Below are 23,005 nucleotides of genomic sequence, written 5' to 3' on the forward strand. Positions count from 1 at the left end.
GGCTTGTTTGACGTCATTCTAAATGTGAAGCGTAACAAAAGGACCTCAGCAAACCCGAAACGCGGAACAGCTTCTGCAGACTGCACCCAGTTAGCTCTTGTAGATCTCCCTCCTCCTCCGCCCGCGTCTACACAGTGATCCTCTGACAAAGCCTTGCTGGGTGAATCGCGGGTCAGGTATTCACAGGACTGGGGCCTAGCCAATTTCTTTTCCATTTCCGCCATTTCCTTCTAGCCATTTCAGATCCCCAACAAACTCCAAAAATGAGTGTATCGGAGAGGGGGGGATACATGCATTGCTTTATGAGGGAACACATCTTTGGCTGCTCTGGGAGTCTGATGCCCCCCTATGATAGTCGAGGCAGTGAGACTGCAGGGAGTATCTGCCTTCGTTGACCTGCAAGGTCAATGATCCAGCCTGAGCGTGGCTTTATCTGCCTGGAGCCGGTCCTCTGCAGCCACACGGCACAGCTGGGTCTTTTCACTGCTCGGGTGGGGCACACGGGTCCAGTAAACACCGCCACCTCACCCACGCACCCCAAACCAGAGCGCGCAAAATAGGAGGCAACTACTGACGCCACTCGCCACACAGCGCAGGGGGCTACACAGATCAGCACAGCCGACAAAAGACCCTTTTCAGGGGCAGAAATGTTTTCCCCTTTATGGATTTGCAGTGGCGGGAGGGCACTTGCAAAGATGGGAGAAAAGTGCGTTACGTGAGAGAGGCCCCTCTCGTCTCAGTGTATATAATGCGCTTCAGAGCGCTTGCTGGCTATGCCAATGCTCCAGAGAGCTGCACTCAATCCATTCAGCAGTGACCCTCCCCTGTAGCAGCCATCCACCTCTCCACCCCCCCACCCCCCCCAAACCATGCATCAATCAAACACCCTGACAGCTACAACCTGTAAAAAGGAGAAGTGTGGCACCTCCAGCACTCTGGATGCAGCCAGAATCTCCTCTAGCTGAATAATGATGTCTTGATAATGAGGAGTAAGTGCTCCTGGCAACACCCTGTAAGTGCATTAGACATCATATTGATTAATCTTTGGATTTCAGGTTCATAAGTAGACAGCCTGAACAGAGGGCGCCTCTTAAATCACAGCGAGGCAACAGGACTATATGATTGGAGTTCCTATTTCCTGTTGGAATCTCATGATTTTTCTAAACGCTGTTTAATTTAAGACGTAAAATTGTGATTTTTAATATAGGTGACGGTAAAGCTCATACATTACTACAATGTATGAGCTAAGGGAAAAAAGGACAAACAAAACACTCCTAAAATTCAGGGAGTTTTGAAACAATAGGTCATACTGCTCATCATTTTCTCTGACCTCCTCTCTCTCTCTCTCTCTCTCTCTCTCAGACTGATGCAAGACTCCAAATTTAATTTCCTCATAATTCTTGACTATTCCGCACTTGATCCTTTTAATCCCTCCATCTGAGCACGCACTGGCAGACTGGCCAGGAGAAGCCCAAGCCCATCTGGTGGAAGTGGGCACAGAAAAGCTCCCATCCTGGAGGGGCTGCTCCACTCCCTCACAAAAACAGATCCAGAAGAAGAGGCCTCAGAGTTAACGCTGAGCAAGGCCAGACCTTCAAACCCTTACTCCTAAACCCCGGTCATAACTGAAGACCCACTGGGAGGGTTTTCCCATGGGCCTCAAATAAAGGGGTACACTCACCGAGGGGGCGATACAATTAGCAGAAATAAAAATTCCTCAGACGGTCAGAGGTGGAACTGGACGAACTCGTTAAATTGCATTTCCATAAATAGCCTCGTTTTGTTTTTGTGTCCATTTGTGGAAATGCAGCTCCAGGCATTTCTAAATCCCAGCTCATTCGCCCTTTGACAGACTTATGTTCCCTTTATGAATGTACCCCCAAAGTATCTTTAGAGCTGGATCACTCAACAAAAGAAAAATAGTAAGTTCTGCTTACTGTGAGAAAACTTTGATATTCAACACAAGAGGTTTTCAAATCCTAACTATCCAAAAGCTAATACCCAAAAACGTACTATAGCCACATGTGTTTCGAAACAAAACTAAACTACAAGAAGGTACATTTCAGGGAAGTTATCCCTTCTAATACACCACCCGTGATTTCTGCACAGTCCTCTCATCGACATCTTTTAAATATTTATGTTCTTTTAATGAAAACTTTTGCCTTTGTTTATCCTTGGGATAACATTCACGGTGGCACACTGAGGGAATAACATGAGCCATGTTTAACATGACACACTCAAGGTCACCTCAACCTAAATATTTGTTCGACCAAAGAGGTTTCAACGTTACAAGCACTTTCGGAATAAGACTGGGACATTGAGGGTTGGAGAAAGAAAGACTATGCACCACACACTCAGCCTGCTGGTCTCCCCCAACCAAAACCCTTCAGCAAGCAAAATTCCTTGAATCTAATACACAGACGCATGCATATCTTTACAACATCTTGGCCAGGGCTCAGCGTGAGAGTTCGGCGTTTGGGAGTGGAGTGGAGTCCTTGGCTTTCGGTGCGTAGTGGGTGCACAGATTGAGTGCCAAGAAGAGCAATGATTTGGTCTGTGCGATTTTTCACGGTTGGTGGACCTCGCAGTAAATCTAACGGCTTCCTGAAGGTCAGACCCAGATCTGGCGCTGTCTGATGCCCGATTCACTTACTGATCTCACACAGAATACATCAAGCGATGGACCTCCCTGTGGGCGCAAGTGAACATTTGCAAGTCGGTCCGATGAAATATGTCCTTATTAATGTATACATTACTGTGAAATGTTAGATGTACTGTGCTCCTACACAGCCATATCTGCTGAGGTCTTCCCTATGTACTCTCCGCTAGACAGGCTGAGCAACAGCTCAAAATAATGCCTTTCCTCATCTGAATCAAAGACACGTTATATATCAATACCATTTACATAAATAGAGGACCAGTGCATTCTGTTCAAGCACGCTTCAAAAGAGCACTGTCTGGGAAGAAAAACAATCAGTATATGGAAGCGATTATTGAAGACATGATTTCCAGTATGAACTGCACATGGTATTTTCAGGAAAGGCTACACATCCACTGAGACACGCCATTTGTCACAAAGATTGTGTGTATCAGGTAAAAAATAATTTTTCCTGGATATGAGCTTTTACCAGACCAGTTGGTTGAATCACAACCGAAATTTTGAACTTTTGGGAATTGGGGGAACTTGTAGCATTTTTTGTGACACTGTATATGTAACTGACTCTGGGAGATCATACAGCCTCTGGTTTTCATCACAGCGCTATAGGAAGTAAGTGCCTTACACTGGGTACGGAACAAACATAAATAAAATGGACAGCACCTTCCAAGCACTGGTTCTTCTGAGGACTCAGCACTCATGAATGAAAGGATTTTACTTCATATGATTGTTTTTTCTATTGATGGAGTCCCAAATCACATGAGCCGTTACATGTAGGCCACGAAGAGAGCTACACTGCGTTTCATACTCTCTGGGAACCAACACACGGCACAAGGGGGACCGCTTCAAAACCGAGACGGGGGAAACTCACCACTCCCAGACTCGCAGGCTCTTGTCGTCCGACGTGCTGACGAAACGCCTGTTTTCGTCCACGAACGTGATGGTGTTGACAGCGCCCAGATGCCTATCGTACTCCTGGACCACTTCCCCGGTCCGGACGTCCCACTGCAGGAGGATGAGAGACGGCCGCCGGCGCGCCGGGTGGCCCAGATAATCATCAGGAACAGGGTTTGGTGCTCGCGCTCAGATTAGCCGCCTTGCGCGAAGCGGCGAAGAGCGCTACCGCACGGCTTCATTCAAAGGCTGTCATTTCATTGCAGATACTGATCTCGGAGAAATCACAAGGGCTTTCTGCTATATTTCACTCAACTGTGATCCATGCAGGAGATAACCGTGGATTTAAACAAACTTCTCAAGGGCTGCTGAATGTTTGTTATTCCTGCCACATCAGCATTGCAGGCATTTCAAATTGAATTCGGGAGACAAAAAAAAAGAGAGCCATCACGGGTCCATCAAATGACTTAATCTGAATTGTACACACGCGTCTGAAAAACTTTAGTATACTGCCATTTGCTGGAGGACAGTACAATTACCCAGGGAGAGAGCAATTTTACACCTTAACAACAGGGTCAGAAATGCCCTTTTCTTTTTTCTGGGCGAGAGTGGAGAGGTTTGCCGATGCCACCGCTTTTCCAATTCAGCGGCGTTCGTTCGCGCTTTAATTGCCTTTCCAGATGAAGGAGTGTGACTTGGAAGTGTTTGTCTTCAAGCTCCTTTCTTCACCCCCCTCCTCTGCCCCCATCCCCCTCCTCTGCCCCCCCCCCCAACCTCAACACTGCTCTGTGATTAATGGACTCCTTTGCAGCCGCTACAAACGGGAGAGCTTTGTGTTGCCTTTTAAAGCCACTGTTTACGGTGGGGCTTGCAGAGCATGAAATTCGCTCGTGTCCAATCTTTCAAAGCAGCGCTACCTGCAGAGCCAGGCTAAAAGATGTCCTGCTGGGGCCAGACGGGAAACTGGATACGAAGCAGCCAACCAAAAAAAAAGGCACAGGCGACCAATAAAAAAAATAAATAAATAAAAAAAAAACATTTAGAGAGGACACAGATCTTACCTGGACAATCTTCTTATCGGACATTCCGGCCACAAAGAGGTTCTGCTTGTCCTCATCGGGGTTAAACTTGACGCAGTAGGGAACCTTCCTGTTGGTGAATCTGGAGATGCACTTTCCTGTTGAAAGGAGAGCACTCGCAGGTTAGAGCCCTGGCCTCCGCTGGGAAAAATGCACCTGTGTTTGGTGTGCGATTTCAGACAAACTGCAGAAACTGGCACTGAAAGACAATGAGCGTGGCAGGCAGAAGGGAGAACATCTGAAAGGCTGTTTTGGGGCCTAATTCCAAGGTACTGACCTGGTGTGCTTTTGTTCTTGTTTATAAAAACATTACAAACCACAAGGCACACCAGACAAATAGACCCCTGCTCCACAACGCCTCTTACAAAACCAAAACAAGAGAATAAATGTTCCTTCCGAGCAGCAACAACATCAAAGGCTTCATCCGAACTTTCCAAAGCGCTTAATGCAGTGCTGGACCAGAGTCCAAGGCCACGTTGACAGTGAAAACAAAGAAACACTAAACCTGGATATTTCTCTTAAATCCCATACTGCTTGCTGGAACAAAGGGAGCTACACTGGCCATCCACTCTGAATTTAGAGAAGGGGTACTGTGGCAAACAGCTACCACAACTGTGAAGAATCTTAAATAATCTCTAGGCGTTTAGTTGAAAATGAAGAAAAAAAAAAACAGAAATGGAGTTATTGCTGTATATAGGAAAACTGCCTATGTTACAGAGGATTAGCGGAGATGATGAGGACTACACTGTGTCTGTGTGAGTGCATGAGTGTGTGAGAGTGTGCGTGCGCATGTGCATCTCTGTGTGTGTGTGTGTGTGTGCATGCGCTTGGCAGAGCCCGAAAGCTGCCCGCTTCTTTTGGAGCCGGGCTTAGGTTCCCCACATGGAGCAGATTCAGCTAAATATGCAGTGTTCTCAGCCCCACCCCCTCCGGTCCTCTGTGAAATGAAATTCATGAGCTGAGCGTGTTGTTCCAGGCCGCGCCGCCTGCCTCCCAGCTGTGCGCTCCGCGCTCTGCAGATGCAGTCAAGTTCTCCGGCTCTCCCGCCACACCAGACTTCAGAGCCGGAGAAAGCCTCCGGTCACAGGACACCGCTGTCCCAGTGTCACGCAGCACTGTCCCGCGGTTGCCATGACAGCACACAGCCCTCCCCCCCGCCCGCTCGCTCGGGTTTAATGGCTACAGGTGAGGGATACGGGGTTCCAATTACAGGTCGAATCACGTTAACCGAGGAAGGAGGATGCGGACCGTAATCCTCTTACACAAAGAAACAAACAGGCTACGTGAAAGAAACTAAAAAGGAAAGGATATTCAATAGCTGTTCGGACCATTGTGTGGAGCTCTGCCACAAGGTACTGGACCAATACTGAAGAACCAAGGCCGGCTTGGAACAGCCTTCTCCATGCTGTTAACCTCTCGGGTCACGATATCATTCCATTTCAGATTTCAATTACCTCCCTGATGTAAATCCCGTCTCCTGCCAATGCTCATTTTGCTCACAACCATATGGCTTACAATAACATGCCTCTCACATCTAGTGAAGCAAACTAGGCTTTTCAATTCTGAACACACAGTGCATCTTTAATGGATCCTTCTATCTGAATTATGATGCACTGCCGACAGCCATTAAATATTACCAATAAAGTCAGCAACCCCAATAATGAAAAACAAATAAATAAATCAACAAATAGCAATGCCTCCTGTGCTCACCATGGCCGTAGCTGGACACCCTGAGAAGCACTGCAGAGCGGTGGTGAACCGGTTTGATAAGTTTGGGAGGACTTTGTTTATTTGCTGCCACCTGGTGATGGAGCAGAGACCGTCTCTGGAGGATTGCATTCCCCCCCTAACGTTGCACAATCATGCCGTCAGAACTTCACAGAGAACCATTCAGACAGCCTGGGCAGAAGGCCCCTGAAGGCCAGCATTGTGTAGGTCATATCTGACAGGCATCCTTGCACATGGTACAGTCCCGGATCACATTTCTAAACCACGGTTTTCAAAAGGTAATTTTCTCCAGAAGTGGGTGAAGGCTGGGTAATATGATTCTAGGTTAGAATGCCCCTTTATAAAGCAGAATATTTTAATGAAAACACTAATAACTGTAACAAATACTGCTGGACGAGAAAGAAGTGGTAAAATGCATGATGACTTTTTTTATGAATATTTGATAGTGATGTCACCCTTTACAGGAGAACAAAGTCTGTCCAAACGTCTGGCGAGGTAAAGGAGTCACGCTTACCTGTCTCCGTGTCCCACAGTTTCAGGTAGCGGTCATAGGCCGCACTGAGGAACTGGGTTCCTGCGTTGTTGTAACAGATGTCCCGCACCGCTTTACTGTGGCCTGAGAAAAAGAGAGAATGACCTTGAGTAACTGATCACTTAATACCTCCACTCACAGTGAATGAGCCTGGCTCCAGTGCAGCCCAGCTCCCCCTGAGGTGCCGCTGGCCCCATCTGACTTCTGCTCCGTCCCTGAACACCGCTGAGCAACGGGGCCCCTGTGCCACGTGTAACAGATGACCGCGGGCCTGCCTTATCATGGCTGAACACATATGCGCAAGAGATGCTCAGAACCCAACTACAAAGGTTGGTTTTCAAAAGTCATCACGCTACGCACAACCAGAGATGACGTCTGCCCGGGTTCCATATCAAGTTAAAAAAAAAACGTCATCAATGCCTTTGTGAACACAGGGGCTAGTCGCAATACTTGTCCCACAGCAGACAGACATGTCATCTACAGTGGTGTTGCCTGGCTCCTCTTGTCTCTCTGTGATGTATTTTGATAAATTTCCCAGCAGGAAAGTAACAGGAGAGAACAACGTGTGCCCGTCTGCCTTTTATTACTTTTCTGGATCACACATGATAAATCACAGCAAAGTGACAGGCCATCCCTCAGGACAAACTGCAGCCAAATACACTGCTTGTTAAGATCCATTTTTATCTGCCTAACACAGAAACAGGGGCAATAAAGAGAGCCCATGGAGGCCTCCTCCTCGGCTGGCTTTTTTTCACCCTCTCACATGCGCCCTCTCATTAATAATCGGTCCCGCTCCTGCATTTTACCTTTTTTTTGGTGTGGGGGTGGGAGGGGTATAAAAACCATGGTTATATGTGTATTTTTTTTCCTGACACAGAAACTTCATTAAGTTAATTAATTCTTAAGCCTCCCCCCCACAAAGAATTGTGCACTGTTCAGAATGGTCCCTGAAGGCCGCTACATAAAAAAAATTCAATTTCTGCGTATTATAATAAAAAATCTCTTAAGAGATCCCACTGACACATGCAGGACATATCAAACCATAAAAGACATCTGTAAGAGTCTAGAGAAAGAAGTGACGGGGGCAAAATTAGCCATCAAAAGGTTTTAAATAAGTCTTCACTATCCACATGAGAATGTCCACCATAAAGCTGGTGGGGGTGGTGGGGTGGGGGGAGGGTAGGTGCTGATTCTACTGCTAATGTCAGCAGTCTTACTTCCCAAGCTTACAGGGCCTTACACACCTCGCCCTAAAAATGGGTATTTTAATATTAATACTAATGGAAAAAGTTATATCAAAGACCATGTATGCATACAACAAAGGACATGCAAAAGCTGACCAAAATAGCTGATACTGCTCCCCCTTCCTTTTTGATATTACTGCAGACAGGAGCCAAATGCAACCATTCTTTTCCATTATCAGACTAATACACTGAAACTCACTGAGCTGAGCCCAGCTGCAGGCAAAGTTACTCCCCTCCGTTTAACTTACTGCTACCAGCATGCAAACTAAGTGTGCTGCCTAAACACCCGTTTCACTAAAATATACTGTATATACCACAATAGCATCCAAGACTTTCTTGTATTATGTCGCTTTTGAATATTCATACATAAACAAAAAAATCCATGAAAAAATGCAAATGATAAATGTTGTGGCATTTTCTATGGATGTGTTTGAACAGGGGCTAAAGCAATAGCACCTCCATCACTTTGTGCTGTTAAATTATTCACACCACTTCAGAGCGCTGGCATCAAGGACCTAGACCACGGCAGACTGTATTGCCTCCAGTATCCCTTGCTGTCTCTCAGACTTACTGTTATTGGTAGAATACAATTCCAAGTTATCCCCTGACAGCGTTTCAATATTCTCAGGTCCCATTCAAACTTCATACAGCATACTCTGGCACAATAAGAGATCTGAGTATTGGTAAAGCAACAAAGCACTGCCGGAAAAATATGCTGCCTTGACAATCCGAAATCTGAAAGTCTAAAATGTTCTCGCTTTAGTTCTCTAAAACACTTCTTTCATGCTTCTATCTTAGTTTTATTACATTATACTTTTAACCAGTACATCAGAAATTATACCACTGCTTCTTTTTCCAGCAAAGAGTAACCTGCTGTGCATCACGGCGTATCTTACCCACTTAATTTATGTGCATACCCTAAAGCAAAATGGCTCTTTTTGTAGACTATCCCTTCCAAGGCCTTCGCCTCACACTAAGTTACTTAAAGTGATCAATCACTCAAATTTCAAAATTTGTTAAACGTTTTCTAACACTGAAAACGGGCCACAATTGAAGATTCCACAGTTCAGCTTCTGTTTGCACACCGCCAGGCTTTTAGATAGCAAGAACAGCGCAAATTAGACCTCTCGCACTAATCGCCATTTTCAAGGTAAGAAAACGTTTCAGTGATGTTCTAATTTGTGAGAACTGTGGCTTTAATGTCAGGCTCACGCTATGCAAGACAGGGAGAGCTCTCAAAGCCTTAGCGGGGGAATATGCGAGGAGCACGGTGACTGGATCCATGGTGACAGCTGCAGCAGCCCCCGAGAGAATGAGTCACATATCACTCCATGTGGTACATACATTATCACACCCGCCTCTGGGCCCTGCTGAAGAACACTGCTCCCATCAACCTCTACACTTCACATGCCCTTACAACTGACGGCAGACGTGGAAAAACCTGATAACTCACATTAAGTCAGTTTTCCTCTTAAGGTGTTATGTCCATCTAGGGAAACATGAAACGTCTGCGTAGGATGTGATTTGTCCCATTTAAAAGATCTGTGCACTAAAGGTCAAAGAAATTTTCAAACCTCAAGCTGGCTGCCACCTGTCCTGTGATTGCAACATTTAGGTTACGGCATTTTTCTAGGGCATCTTTCAATTTTCTGCTTACAGTAAAACAGGATTTAAAAAATGTCACTTTGACTGTATGATATCATCAGTGCAAACTCAAAGACAGCTTCATAAATCTGAATTTGGATAAGATCAGGTAGACTTACCAATAAATGTACGTAAGCACCTCCGGTCCTTGTACACCTCCCATAGCTACATCGAGGGGGGAAAAAAGTAAAAAGAAGAAAAAAAAAATAATGTCCATTTTGTTACCAATAAAACATCTCCCAGAATGCACCGCATCTTTAATGAGACTGAAAACACTGCTGCCAGCAGTGTGGACGGCCAGGCTACACACCCCATGAGTGCTTTGGGCACGCTGCCCTCACTGGTTGTCTGTAGAACTACTCATTAAACCTGAGACAGGTGCCGACTGCAGTCACAGAGACTCTGCGAGAGGGAGTTTCACACCAGCCAAAGAGCCTGTTCTCACTGACACCAGGTGTGCTAAGGGGTGTTGGACTGCAGGCCTGTTCAGACCAGACTTGCTACACAGACACACGAGATATAATGGACCGCTGATGATGTACAAGAGGTCCTAATGTTTACACATTTCCTGTTGTGCTGCAAAGTAAAGTAAATCAATGTGTCCTTTTTGAAAAGGCTTGTATTGTAACATTTGTAATTTTTTTAAAGAAAGACTACCCCCCAGGGTTTAGGCAGAAAGTGACATACAAAGGTAGGTTAAGCACAACTGAAAATACAAATGTAAAAGGAAATGTGACTAAATTTTCAATAGCTCTCCACATGTAACTGAAAAAAATATGAATAATACATTCACTGACTAAGACAATTTTACATTATTTATTACAGAAAATATTGATACGTGAAAAAGATGTTTCAATCCTGGTTCTCCATCTCTGCGTTTAAAAGGCTTCTATAAGGAATGGTTTTTATTTAAAAAAAAAAAAAAAAAAAGGTTTTGTAAATGCAAACCATTCCTTATAGAATCCTCTACAGGAAAGGCTTTTTTGAACAATATGCATTAAATCAAGAGCACAGACGTTCTTTACTAGTCGTTATGTGTGACGTCTAAAAAAAGGCACGCACATATATATGTATATATAACCACACTTCAGGGTGCAATTAGCAAAGAGCTTTGACTGATGTTTCACACTTCATATGCCAAACGGTTACTGAAAAAAGTAAAAATAAAGGCAACCTCGCCGCAACATTAGTCATTTCTTTCATTTCCACATGAGGACTCCGCACAGTGAGATGTCCATTAGTCTATACTGCAGGTGTTCGAATAAATCACTTCAGCCATCATCACCATGCTGTGCCAGTGTCAGAAATCTACAATCAGTTCTGAAGAATGGTGCCCCGGGTCTCATCTGACCCAAAACAAATACAAACTTCAGACATAGATGTCACAAAGGTGCAATTTCCTGTTTCATGAGTATCTGACACAGGGAACAAATAAGAACGCTGGCAGGGACTGTTCCCGAAAGCGGTCTGAAAATGGCAGCGAGGTGGGGCAATGTTATGAAGGGGTCACTTAACAAAAGCCACCTCACAGGGGGGTGGGGGGGGGCCTTCCTCCGGGATGGACGTACCTTGATTTTGCAGTCCATGGAGCACGACAGCAGCAGATGACCAGACACAGGAAAGAGGCGGATGGCGCTGACGCCCTAGAGGAGACACCGCAACATTGCATTAGTGTCAGCGAAGTGAGTCACGTGACCCAGGTCTGCGCCTGCTGACGCTGCTGGGATTGGCTCCCTCAACACCATTACCACCCTCCGCTGGCTGGCCATCTATCAAGGTGTATATTTAGCCGGTGCTAAGGCCGTGTTTTTCACAGATAAGGCTGATTTGTGGTCGGAATGAGATGGTGCTCTGGGAGGGGTGAGGGGGTTGAGAGAGAGAGAGAGAGAGAGAGAGAGAGAGAGAGAGAGAGAGAGAGAGAGAGAGAGAGAGAGAGAGAGAGAGAGAGGGAGAGAGCTAACCAAGGACAAATAACACAGAGCTACATTACATTACTACAGTACATTACAGAGCTTAATAAGATTGGTTATCATCTAATTGTACTGCTGGCTGGATTGTTCTGCAATGGCTGAATGCGGCAAAAGTTGCCTGGAAAGTTTGATTCAAGGCCGAGTGATAATCTCTGCATTTCTTTTCCCATGGTCCTAATTATCCATGCAGTTAGGCTTTGTTCACATTTGAACTAAACAGAACCAGCGGCTATATATACACCTAACTACTGCGGGTGAACTGATGATAAACGACTCTTTCTCTTCATAAAGGGCAGAATTTAGATAAGTGCAGGGCCAACCCATAATCACACGCCCGCTAGGGTTTTCTTCAGTAGTTACACATTTCATTGATTTAAGGAATATAATGGACGCTGCTTAAACATTCTTAATGCTAATGAATGAAATTGCAGATACTTTCAGTTTGGCTGTGAAGCAGAGATATAAATTCAGGCCACGAAGAGGAGAAAAGCTGAATTATGCAAAATGCAATGCAGTACTTTTCTAGGCTTATAACTTGCCCCATGGCAATAGCAGTCTGTGCAAGGTATCCTCCATGAATGCTAATTCTACACTGGCAAACAGAACACAGCTGCATGGTTTTAGGCTGTTGCCTCTACCAACGTTACTCTTGTGGTTGTTTTGATCATAAATTTATCTGCGGGGTCTGTTACATATGAAATCAATAGTCAATAATCACCCTGATTATTCTTCTAATGTGCATGATGTGCATTTCAGATGAAATGGTGATCACTTGACATGGTAAGCATATTTTGGATCAGACTGACCATGGTTTCAGGTTAAACAGATGGACAGAGCTGACCTTTGGATCCCCCATGCTACACTCAAATAGTTTTTTTTTGTTTTAAGCGTTTTTTTTTTTTTTTTTTTTTACTTCATCCAACTGAAATAAAAAGGGATTCAAGTATTGATTCAAAAAATAAAAAATAAAAAAAAAGTTACATCATTTCTACACTTTTCCCACTGCAAGACCGACTTAACCTCAATTTGCTATAAGAAGTGCATTTTAGATACGCTACAACGTTAAACCTTCTTGAAGCATGCTGAAAATGTCAATAGGTTTCCAGCCACCAGATAAGACAGAAGTGACTGCAGGCAGTGCGATTAAGCCAGCAAAGATTGGGAGTAAGCAACTTTATATTAAACAGTGCTAGCGAGGGTGGAAAAACTGCCCCCTCTGTACACCGATGATGTTCTCTAATGAATTTGTGAAAAAATTAATACAGCGAGCAGCTCATTTCTCTGCAGACTGATCTTAATGGCACACAAGTCATATTTTTAAGCTCCTCGATAAGCACATTAAAATTTTCTTCTGACGCAGAAAACATTCCACTTTTAGGTGACTTACTCCTCAAAATTATTCTCTAATTGGTGTCTGAATATTTCCCACTTATTGACGTCAAAAGACAAAACAGAATTCTAGAAGGCGCATTTGTCCCCGTCAAAATTATGCCAACATCATGTAGTGACACGAATGAATCTAACAAGGAAGGTCCTAAATGGACCAGTTTACATTACCTACATCTCTGGAATGAGTATTCATACAGACCCAGGACTCTCCTTTTGTCAGGTTTGCTTTCTTTCCTCCACCATTCCCCATCTTTGCGGTTTGTGGGCTTTCAATTTCTCACCTTTCAGGTCTATGAAACATAGTTCGTCCAGCACTTTGTGACAACTTAATAGAAAAAAAATGTGAATATATTTTGATTGATTGATTATTGGTCTGAAAGTACATGTCATTGGGAATTTTAATTAAAATAAGTTGCCCATTCATCATCCCTTTCACAACAGCACTATACAACCTTCCTTTCTTATAACATGTCAAATTAGCCACCACAAATTTATATCAACAGAGGAAAAATGCTAAACAGAGACATCACAACTTCAAGGACAAAGTATTAGAAGCTAGGGACAGCTGGATGTGTCTATGAACTGAGGAATCCTGCATTTCAGATTCATTTTGTTAGAATGGCTCTCCTGTCATGTAGACTCGAGAAGACAGGCCGAAGACAGCCTGAATTCATTACAGCCCATGATCCCTGCTTCCACACAGTACAAGCAGAATGGGACTTTTCTCTGCTAAGCCACATGCGATTAGCTGGCTCTCCAACACAGCGGAGCACACGGCTAATCCCCACTGCTTACCAAGCCTCCGCTGTGCATTGTGTGCCCCGCAAGGTGCTGATGATAGCTGCTCACCGCTGCCAAGCGCTTCCCCGGCTGCGCTTACCTTCTCCTCCCTACATTTCCCATCCAAGGGCCTTTTACCTGAGCGCATCTGAAACGGTGAATGGTCAAGACATCCGCTGCATTTTTATCATCTCCGTTTCAATTTTAGGATTTCACGACAGGGCAAGAGGCACAAACCCTCAGACACATTCCCTGCCAATCTTCTGCAGAGATGAGGACAGCACGCCCAATGCGTAGCGATTTGAACCATTCCAGGTTCTGATGCAGATTAGCGTACCTAGTGCATGCTATCTGTGGGTGGCTTCCACTTGTTACACTAATCTGCAGTGGCCAGAACAGAAACGTGCTGGGAGTGCCATTTCTCTCTCTGCCTCTGTAATGTCTCAGATATCCCACTGCAAAAATATATCCTCTGACCCCAAGCACCAATCCATCGCTGCTGGGCCCAATAAGTCGATCTCTATTCACTCTGGATCTAGTGCCAGACTGTAAAAATCAAAGAAACATTCTAGTTCGTTGAGCACTGTATGGTACTTTAACCCCATTTTATAGCTGTCAGCAACGTTTGAGTAAACAGGGAATACTGCTTCCAATCTGTGCACCTACAACCTTTTTGCAGATTTCTTGGAGAGCGTTTGGTCCTAAAATGGTGTGCCTCAAACCCTACACTTAAGGGACCACACCAACAGAATAAAAGCTGGGGAAAAAAAGTTATAAAACATTCTGTCATTTATTCTTCATATGTCAGTTTCCCAACTTTGAATTAGGAACTCCAGACACTTCTTTTGTGGAAAGCCTTTATCACTATGAGATAAAAAGGCGCCACATATAATTGTAGCATTTAAATTGTAACTGGGGTGATGCCTTCAGACAAGGGCACTTTTTCCACTCATGATAACAGATCAAAAGGGCATTTTTTGAAGTCAGTGACTAACTTCTAAACTCAAGAACCCCCAAAACCCTGGGTTAATCTTTCAAACAAGAAGCAGGGTAAGAGACTAGTACACTTGGTATTAAATGACCCCAGTGTAATGAGAAAGCATTACATTAGAACAAAACTATTAGTGGCTGCAGTACAATTATTACATCAGACAGCATGAGCAATTCTGCTGCAGATTTCTCCTTTACAGACATCTGTCTTAACACTCCCATTCCCATAATGCCGCACAGTGACCATGTTCTGCTATGCCGACTGCTGTTAGGGGGGTGGGGGATCATCTCATCACCAATAGGAGGGTTTCCCATAAATTCCAAAACTCTGTTGTCAGGACTGAACAAGCAACAGACGTTTGCTTAACAGAGAGAAGCTGTAACATATAACATGATGATCCCTGTGACCATTTACTGAAGCCAAAAATGACATGGGACAGCAAGCAACCCCTCAGGACCATGGCTGTATTATACACCAACACCTGTATCCCCGTTTGACATCCAAGAGAAAACACAACCCACCTTTGTGTGCCCGGACCAAACATGAATCTGCTTTTTGGGCAAGTAGCACTTCTCCGGAATATCGACAGAGCGCAGGTTGATTCCAACATCCTGAGGGACATGCAGATATGACCTGCCTTGGTAGTCGTACATGTCTTTGACTGAGGGGACAAAGCAAACAGAGGCATCAATGGAAACATCCTCAGTCGGTAGTTTTGTACACAATGACACTGTACTTGTATGAAGGACAACTCTAAAGTGACTATCAAGCATTTTCCCAAAGATGACATATTTGTTGCTATGGTATTACTGTTCTGTGTTTCTGTTTATCATTTTGCATTTGTTTGTCTGCATCTGCCAAGAAGGAAATCTGAAAGATGGCACTGAAATGGATGGTACTGATATATTTCTGGCAAGGACACCAAAGGCATCTGGGCACAACAAATTTCACAGGTGCAATGCTAGAGATTGCTTTGCCAGTGTCCAACAGAGAAAACTACATACTGCCAGCCCACAAAGATACATTAGACTCCTGGGAAGAGCAAAAGGCAAATAAGGTTGGCTAGACTGACAAATTCAGCAGGAGAAAAGAGAAGGAGCTAACAGCTCTGAGCCTACAACTGACAGCTTTCATGTCCCAAAAATGGGTAGCAGAAACTAATTTCCGTTTAATTAAACTCAACATTAAAACTTCCCAGTAATTAGACTGTGGTCCATTTAACCACATGAAACTGAGGATGCGGCAAAAACTGAGCGCTCTGGCAGCCAAGTGTAAATATTGACTCTAACATTAGCTACCAAAAGCAAGCATGAAAAAAAGCTGTGAAAAATTTCAGCAGATATGATCATCTACATCCATTTCAACAGTGGTATCTGAAAGAGAACAGAAATGTTTCCATTCTCCCAGGGAGCTCTTACAGGTCTCTGAAACATGCTAAGGTCAAATGGGTCGCGTTTGTCTGATTTCAAATCAGCACCGCTGGAAATGTCAGGACAACTCACCCGGGTTAAAAGCAAGAATACATAAACGTACGGCTCAGCTAAGGTGCCTGGCCCAGCGGAGGCAACAGCGCTGGAGTTAGCATCGAGAGGGCAGAGCTCCAGCTTACCGTGGAGTATGGTCTTCTCTTCTGCAGGGGCTTCCTCCTCGTTCTTCCCTTTCTTCTGTCTCTTGGCGGTGATCTCATCCAGCTCCTTCTGCTCCTCCTGAAAGGCAGAGGAAAAACCATTGCCACGACCGGAGGGAAAAAATACGTACTTACCAGCAAACAAGTGCTCTCAGGTGGAGAGTAGGGAATTATTTGATGAAACACAAGGAGAGAACGTCCTTTGCATGTCCATTTCAATTACCTCTGAGGTTACGAATGTCTGTACAGTTTGCATACACCAGTTTATTTGTAATCGCTGTCCGATGCTTGACAGTGAATTAATTACAAAACCTACAGAGGAGCACTACCTTTTCAAACAACTATCAAACATAAATAACAGAGAAACAGCAGCCCTGTGGCATTTTAACTGTCTATTTCACTACACTGTTAAATTTAATTTAATTTTTAATTTTTAGTAAGTTTAAAAGCTGTCTTTGCAGGGAAAATAAAATGAGATTTAGGATGCAGCCATGTGAATCACCAACAATTTTGCTGCATGTTCTGGAAAAGTGCCATGAAAAGAAAAGTTCATCAACCTGCACTGGTTCACAGGCCCAGTTAGAAAGCAAAAGCATATTCTTCAGAAAACCAAGACACGTAGACTAAAACCACATCAGAGCACCTGAGGGAGACCTGGTCTAGAATACTGAAAACAGAATGCAATAGTATGCAATTCTAAATCACATGCTTGTGTGTCGTCCCTGCTAATGTCTATATGCAATTAAATAGCTATTTATGTTCAGCCATTAAGGGAAATTTTCATTCTGCAGGGGGCAATGGAAACTTCTCGTGCTGAAATATTTTTACTGACCCTGTAAAGTGGCTAATGTTAGTCAATCATCTCATGCATCTCATGTGTGTAAAAATACATCTCAGCTAGATAAAAGGGAACATTGCAAATATCAAATAACCTAGCAACCTAATTTAGATACAATGTTTTGTTTAGCTGACTGCATCATTGGTCTAGCTAGAAACAACATTTCTTGTAACCCTCCTAAGACTGTACTTGCAACCAGACAACCATACCTGCAGGACATCTTGTGAGGGTAAATGTAGTGTATGACAACGTTTCATCACTGGAGATTTAACAACAATTCCACTACTCATTAAAGTTATGGCTCGCAGGAAAAAAAATGGCAAGCAAGCAATATTTTACAGCCCATAAATCAAGAGGAGCTAAAGTGTGCTATGATGGTTTTTGAGAACAACTAAAATATGTTTAAAATTTTATTTGGAAGATGAAACCAATACGCCACCATTCAGGGAAATGCATAACTGGCAATTGGTGGCCCTACAAAGCAGGCTGCGAGATGTCGGGAATGCAGTGTCAACTTGCATCATTTCACTGAAGAGAAAAACAAAGCTTCTACTGGCAGATTTCTACACAGCCACACAGCCCATTGCACTCCCATGACATGCACTAGTTCAAAGGTGCTGACAATAATTCAAAACATTAGATTTTCTGTCTACAAAACATAGCAAAGAGGCTAGGAACCCTTGTTACCCTTTCCACTGACAGATGATTTAGGGCTGTCAAGCCATGTACTTTCATTTCACATTAATTTATGTAATATTCCCATTCCTATCTGTCATTTCAAAAATCTATAATAGGAAGGTCTACAAAATATTTTATAACCGGCAGTCCACTGTTGCAGGATCACGCAAACTATGAATGGTATTAATGATAACATTTACAGCTGATATGACAAACTGAAAAACCTTTTGAAATTTCAAAAAATTTGAAAACCTGGAAATACCTTTCAATGAAGTTCATACTAGAATTACAATACATACTGCGCAGACTAACAATACGACTTATATTACACACACAAATGCATTTGTGCTAAATCTAATTTGTTCAAAAGTTTAAAACTGCATTTACTAAATCCCAAGCAGCAGCGGTAGGCGTTCAAATGGAACACAAGAAGACTGAAACAGCCACTTACTTCTGATGGTTTAGCGACCTCCTTCTCATCCACATATTTGGCCCAGGGTCCGAGGAAGCTGTCGATTTCAGAGGCATCGCCTCCTTTGACTTTCTTCCTTTTCTCTGCCTTCTTTGCACCGGCCTCAAAAACGGTTAATCCTAAAAGAGCGTAATGTCCACGTTCACATTTGTAATTACATTTCCATATGTATCGCAAAAGAAGGCACCAGTTCCATAAAGATTTCCTTAATATCAACATATTCTAAAGCCCTTTATACCCTATTCATCCTCTCACATCTACAACCTATTGGTTTCTCTTAGGGAGGTTTCAAAAAAGGGATTACATCATCAATAGGATTAAGAGTTCATAATTGCCCCCTGCTGGTACAGTGGTAATGCACCACAAGGACATGGCCAGTCTCACTACCTGCTCTTTTTAGTTGCTCCCCATGGTTCCAATACCCTAAAATCGTCAGGCTGTAACAAACTACAGCATTTTAGCTACAGGCAAATGTTCAAATGTCTCTTTACCTGATGTTAGTTTAGAAAATTTATGAAAGACTGGTCTGAGTAAACCTTTGTGAGATTTTGACTGCTTGTGATCCTTTGTGTCCATCCACAAGCTATGCCAAAACTTACATCTTTGTAAGTTTATGTACGCAATGCACACGAAGTCAAGAAGCTCTGTGGAATAGTGCAGCTCTTGCCTTTCTTATAATCCTTTTTTAGCGCCACAGATCAGCAATGCAACCCTGGCCTTGCTCTGAGTGCTGTGCAGAAATCCAAATAAGTGTAACCGTTTTGGGTATTACAGTTGCAGCATGGATTACCTTTGTTCTTCTCTGCCTCCTCCACTGCTCCGATGTAGCTACTGGATGAGACTTGGCTGGTGTCCACTGATGGATCAAGAGCGTAGCCTGGAAAAAGGTCAGACGTTTGTGAGAACTGAACAGCATATTGAACAGCATTACGCTTTAAAGGGCACCTAGGGTGAATGAATACAAACTAAAGGATAAATGAAGTCAAATTATTTATATATTTTCTCAGTGAGCAGTCTGTTTCTCTGTACTGACGCAAAACAGTCTTGCTGGACACCAAACATCTCAAAATGTGTTTCTCAATTGAAAAACTTAACATTAGCATCAGTTACATTTCAATTCAGTTCAATTCAGATAATGAAATAAAATTCAATTCATGAACTGAAGCAGTGAACTGTGACTGAGGTATTCATAGAATGTGTCATACTTCATGGTATGCATAGAAAATAATGGGTGACTTTTAAATCATTCTGTGAATTGACTGAATTGAAATGGCATTGACCTCAACTCTGCATGCAGCCATTATATCTACTGCATCAAAATGTTAGTGAGAGCTCAGCTGGAATGAAAAACCCCATCACACACACACACACACATGTGCCTCCAAAACCATGGCTGGTTTTTGGGCAGTGTCCTTTGCCAAGGAGAGATGAGTTTTATCTTTGCAGCTCCGAAGGAAAAACACATGCCCATTTCAACTTTGGAAAGGAGTGGAGGTACACTGGCTCACTTTCTTCCTAACACCTGTAAAAACTGTTATGCTGTTACATTTGTATGTCAGACAGATAAACTATGATCTTGGTACCTCCTGACACATTCCATGGGATATCTCCAAAACTTTTCAAAGTGTAACATATAATATATCCCAAACAAACTCAAACGAGAGGTGAATTTCGTGACTTGGAATTTTGCCATTATGTGTTTGCATAAAATTATTTCCCTTTCATAGTCTTTCAAAGCAGAAATTCAAACAACATTGCAGCTGTTGGTACTGAAGCTAATATTTTAGTTGTGCTCATTCTAACACCCCTAACTCTTCCATTTCCCATGCCAAAGATGTTTACCAGAATGGTGCACAGCATGCTCAGAAAAGTGTTGATAATAAATTTAGTCTTTTGGAACCTGAAAACAAATCTGTGAAGTTCTGTGAATAAATTATAATATAATTACAGTTTCGAACCTTTCAACATTTTCACCCATGACCCATGTAAGCATGTAGGTAATGATGTGTTGAGGCCATCTTCAAATGAACATTGTCACTGGATAGCGCTCCAGGCTCATTACAAGTGCACATCTCTCCAAGATGTATAAATATCCTTATTTTCTCTACTTGTGCTTACAGCATGCTCTGTGAGTGTCGTGCCATAACAGGTACAGGATAAAATTGTACATTAACATTAATGTAACAGTCCCTCAATTTTAAAGACATTCTCAGAGCATTTCTTAACATTTCACCAATATATGCATGTCTGGGCAAAAAACAAACAAGTCAATAAAGACCAAATAATCATGTTTATGTTTTGTTTCTGGCACTACACTGATTTATACAGTCATTTTTTATAATAAGATGCTTTGAGAGTTCTAAATTAATGAATACATTGCAACAGCGGTGATTTATTTTTGACACATTTGGAAATTTACGGCACACATTACCATGACACGACACAAATTTAACAGCGGTTCTACAACACGGTCCTGTTACATACAATTAAGGATTTACAAATAGATTAGCAAAAGGCAAATGCTGTCTTTCATTATCATTCATGAACTACACTTCGGCATCTTATATATTATATTGACATAATCTTTTATGTATTAGGAGCTGCAGTTTTAAGATCTTACCAAAGGTAGAGAAGGTCCTCCTTTGCTGCTCAAACATAAAGTCATTGACATGAGCTGGCTCAGCATAGCCAGACAGCATGTTCCTGGGTGCTGCCATCTGCTGTGTTTTAAATGGGTTTACTGGGCCAAACTGGAAAAGAACACAGGAGAGGGTCAAAGATTACATTACATTACTGCCATTTAGCAGACCCTCTCACCCAGAGTGACTTACATAGGTTACAATTTTATCCATTTATAAAGCTGGATATGAACTGAAGCAATTGTGCTTTAAGTACCTTGCCCAAGGGCACAGCACCAGTGGCCCAGTGGGGAATCAAACCTGCAACCTTGCGGATACAAGCCCTGCTCCTTAACATTATGCTATATTGCCACCTGGCAGATAATGGCAAAAGCCTTGCAAAACTTGTCAAGTGTCAATGATAATGTCCATGCGAATTTGTAACAATGAAATAAACTGTAAGCACAATTATGTGACTATAATAACGTTAATACCATCAGCATAAGTTGGTACATGTCGTGCCATTATTCCTCCTGTGTCGATTAGATTTTCTCCTCTACGTCTCAGGAACTCATTACATATTCTTACCTCCGGGGCAAACATGGTCTCGTATGTGGGATTATAGGTGACCTCCTTGAGCGAGGGGTCCAGATGAGTTCCTGTCTCGACATCTTCCTGCGTGGAAGACGAAAATGTCAACACCTGCAGACTGCTTTGCATTTAAGAAATTCTTCTATTGCTGACAAATGCAGTCAAATACATCCGCGTAAACTAGTCACATTAGAATACCAGTTTGAAGTCCATCTCTATTAACAGCAACTGGAATTTGAGAGCTACCTAACTCTTCTTAGTTGTACTGTAGGCCAAATTTTGTTTGGGTACCTGGCTTGCTATCTATCTACCACTATGATAACTAGAAATTACCTACAAACTATTACCAATTGGTCGTAGCCATTGCAACAGGTGGGCTATTTAAGGTCTTAAGGAAGTGGATAATAGGAATCCTTTGCTTCTACTATTCAACGTTACAGCAAGGTCTTATGGAGACAGTAGGTATGACGTTACTAGCGAGCAAACAAATAACATATCTGGCCAATTGGGTAGTAAATCATAGTTAGTTTTACTGCGTACACAGACACTTCCAAAACATTCAGCTAACTTTCTGATAGGCGCCTTGGTTAGCCGATTTAGTTAGTTAGCTAACGTTAACTATGGAGCTTGTTACTGGCTGAAGATTGACGCGTTCCCTTACCTTTACGGCGACCTCCGGAGCCGAATTAAGCTTCGCTAATGAAGTTGTTTTTCCAGAACTTAAAGGTAGAAGGTGAGCGATTGCGTCGGGGTCTATTTTTTCTGGACTAGCGTTAGAATCGCCCTCATTATCCGAATCAGAATCAGTTCCGTACGACACAAGGGACGCCATGCCGGTCGACATCTTGAATTTTGTAAATATCCGGCAGGAAGTGTCCTAAAAGATAGCTAGATTGCAAGATACAATTAACTGGTAGATGAAACACATCACAGCGGCTGTCAAATCCATTAATTGAGCACATAAAACAGCATAATTTATACATCAATAAAACTTAACTACACATCAAGATAGCCATCTAGTTATTGTTCAGATATTTACAAAGAAGAATCCCTTCTAGGACAAAGCTAATCTGTGAGGACTTTCCTTGCTTTGAAAGCGCGCTCAACTATGATTGGTTTATATGCGTCACGTGTGTCCTAAAGGCCAACCAGACTCAACTGCGTGTGGTGCACGAAGAGAAAAGCAACGCAACCTAGCCATTGAACACAGGGATGAATCAAACGCTCAAGCTTTCAAATGCGGTTTTTGCTTTTGGGCTTTATGGAAAGCATGC

At 43.0% G+C, this 23,005-nt stretch overlaps 1 protein-coding gene across 1 annotated transcript in view; it reads right to left on the minus strand.

The window, feature by feature from the left end:
• Positions 1 to 22,575, minus strand: part of cdc40 (cell division cycle 40 homolog (S. cerevisiae)) — a 30,095-nt gene extending 7,520 nt beyond the window's left edge. The window contains exons 1-12 of the mRNA XM_036549482.1: positions 22,393 to 22,575; positions 21,729 to 21,815; positions 21,143 to 21,272; positions 19,313 to 19,399; positions 18,502 to 18,641; positions 16,517 to 16,613; positions 15,429 to 15,568; positions 11,346 to 11,420; positions 9,897 to 9,942; positions 6,872 to 6,973; positions 4,612 to 4,727; positions 3,528 to 3,661 (exon numbers count right to left, since the gene is read on the minus strand). Coding sequence (XP_036405375.1) covers positions 3,528 to 3,661; positions 4,612 to 4,727; positions 6,872 to 6,973; positions 9,897 to 9,942; positions 11,346 to 11,420; positions 15,429 to 15,568; positions 16,517 to 16,613; positions 18,502 to 18,641; positions 19,313 to 19,399; positions 21,143 to 21,272; positions 21,729 to 21,815; positions 22,393 to 22,575 — 1,337 coding nt within the window. The remainder of the gene's footprint in view (positions 1 to 3,527; positions 3,662 to 4,611; positions 4,728 to 6,871; positions 6,974 to 9,896; positions 9,943 to 11,345; positions 11,421 to 15,428; positions 15,569 to 16,516; positions 16,614 to 18,501; positions 18,642 to 19,312; positions 19,400 to 21,142; positions 21,273 to 21,728; positions 21,816 to 22,392) is intronic.
• Between the last annotated feature and the right edge of the window lie 430 nt (positions 22,576 to 23,005).

This window comes from Megalops cyprinoides, chromosome 17 (genome assembly GCF_013368585.1).
Source record: "Megalops cyprinoides isolate fMegCyp1 chromosome 17, fMegCyp1.pri, whole genome shotgun sequence".
NCBI classification, from domain to species: domain Eukaryota; kingdom Metazoa; phylum Chordata; class Actinopteri; order Elopiformes; family Megalopidae; genus Megalops; species Megalops cyprinoides.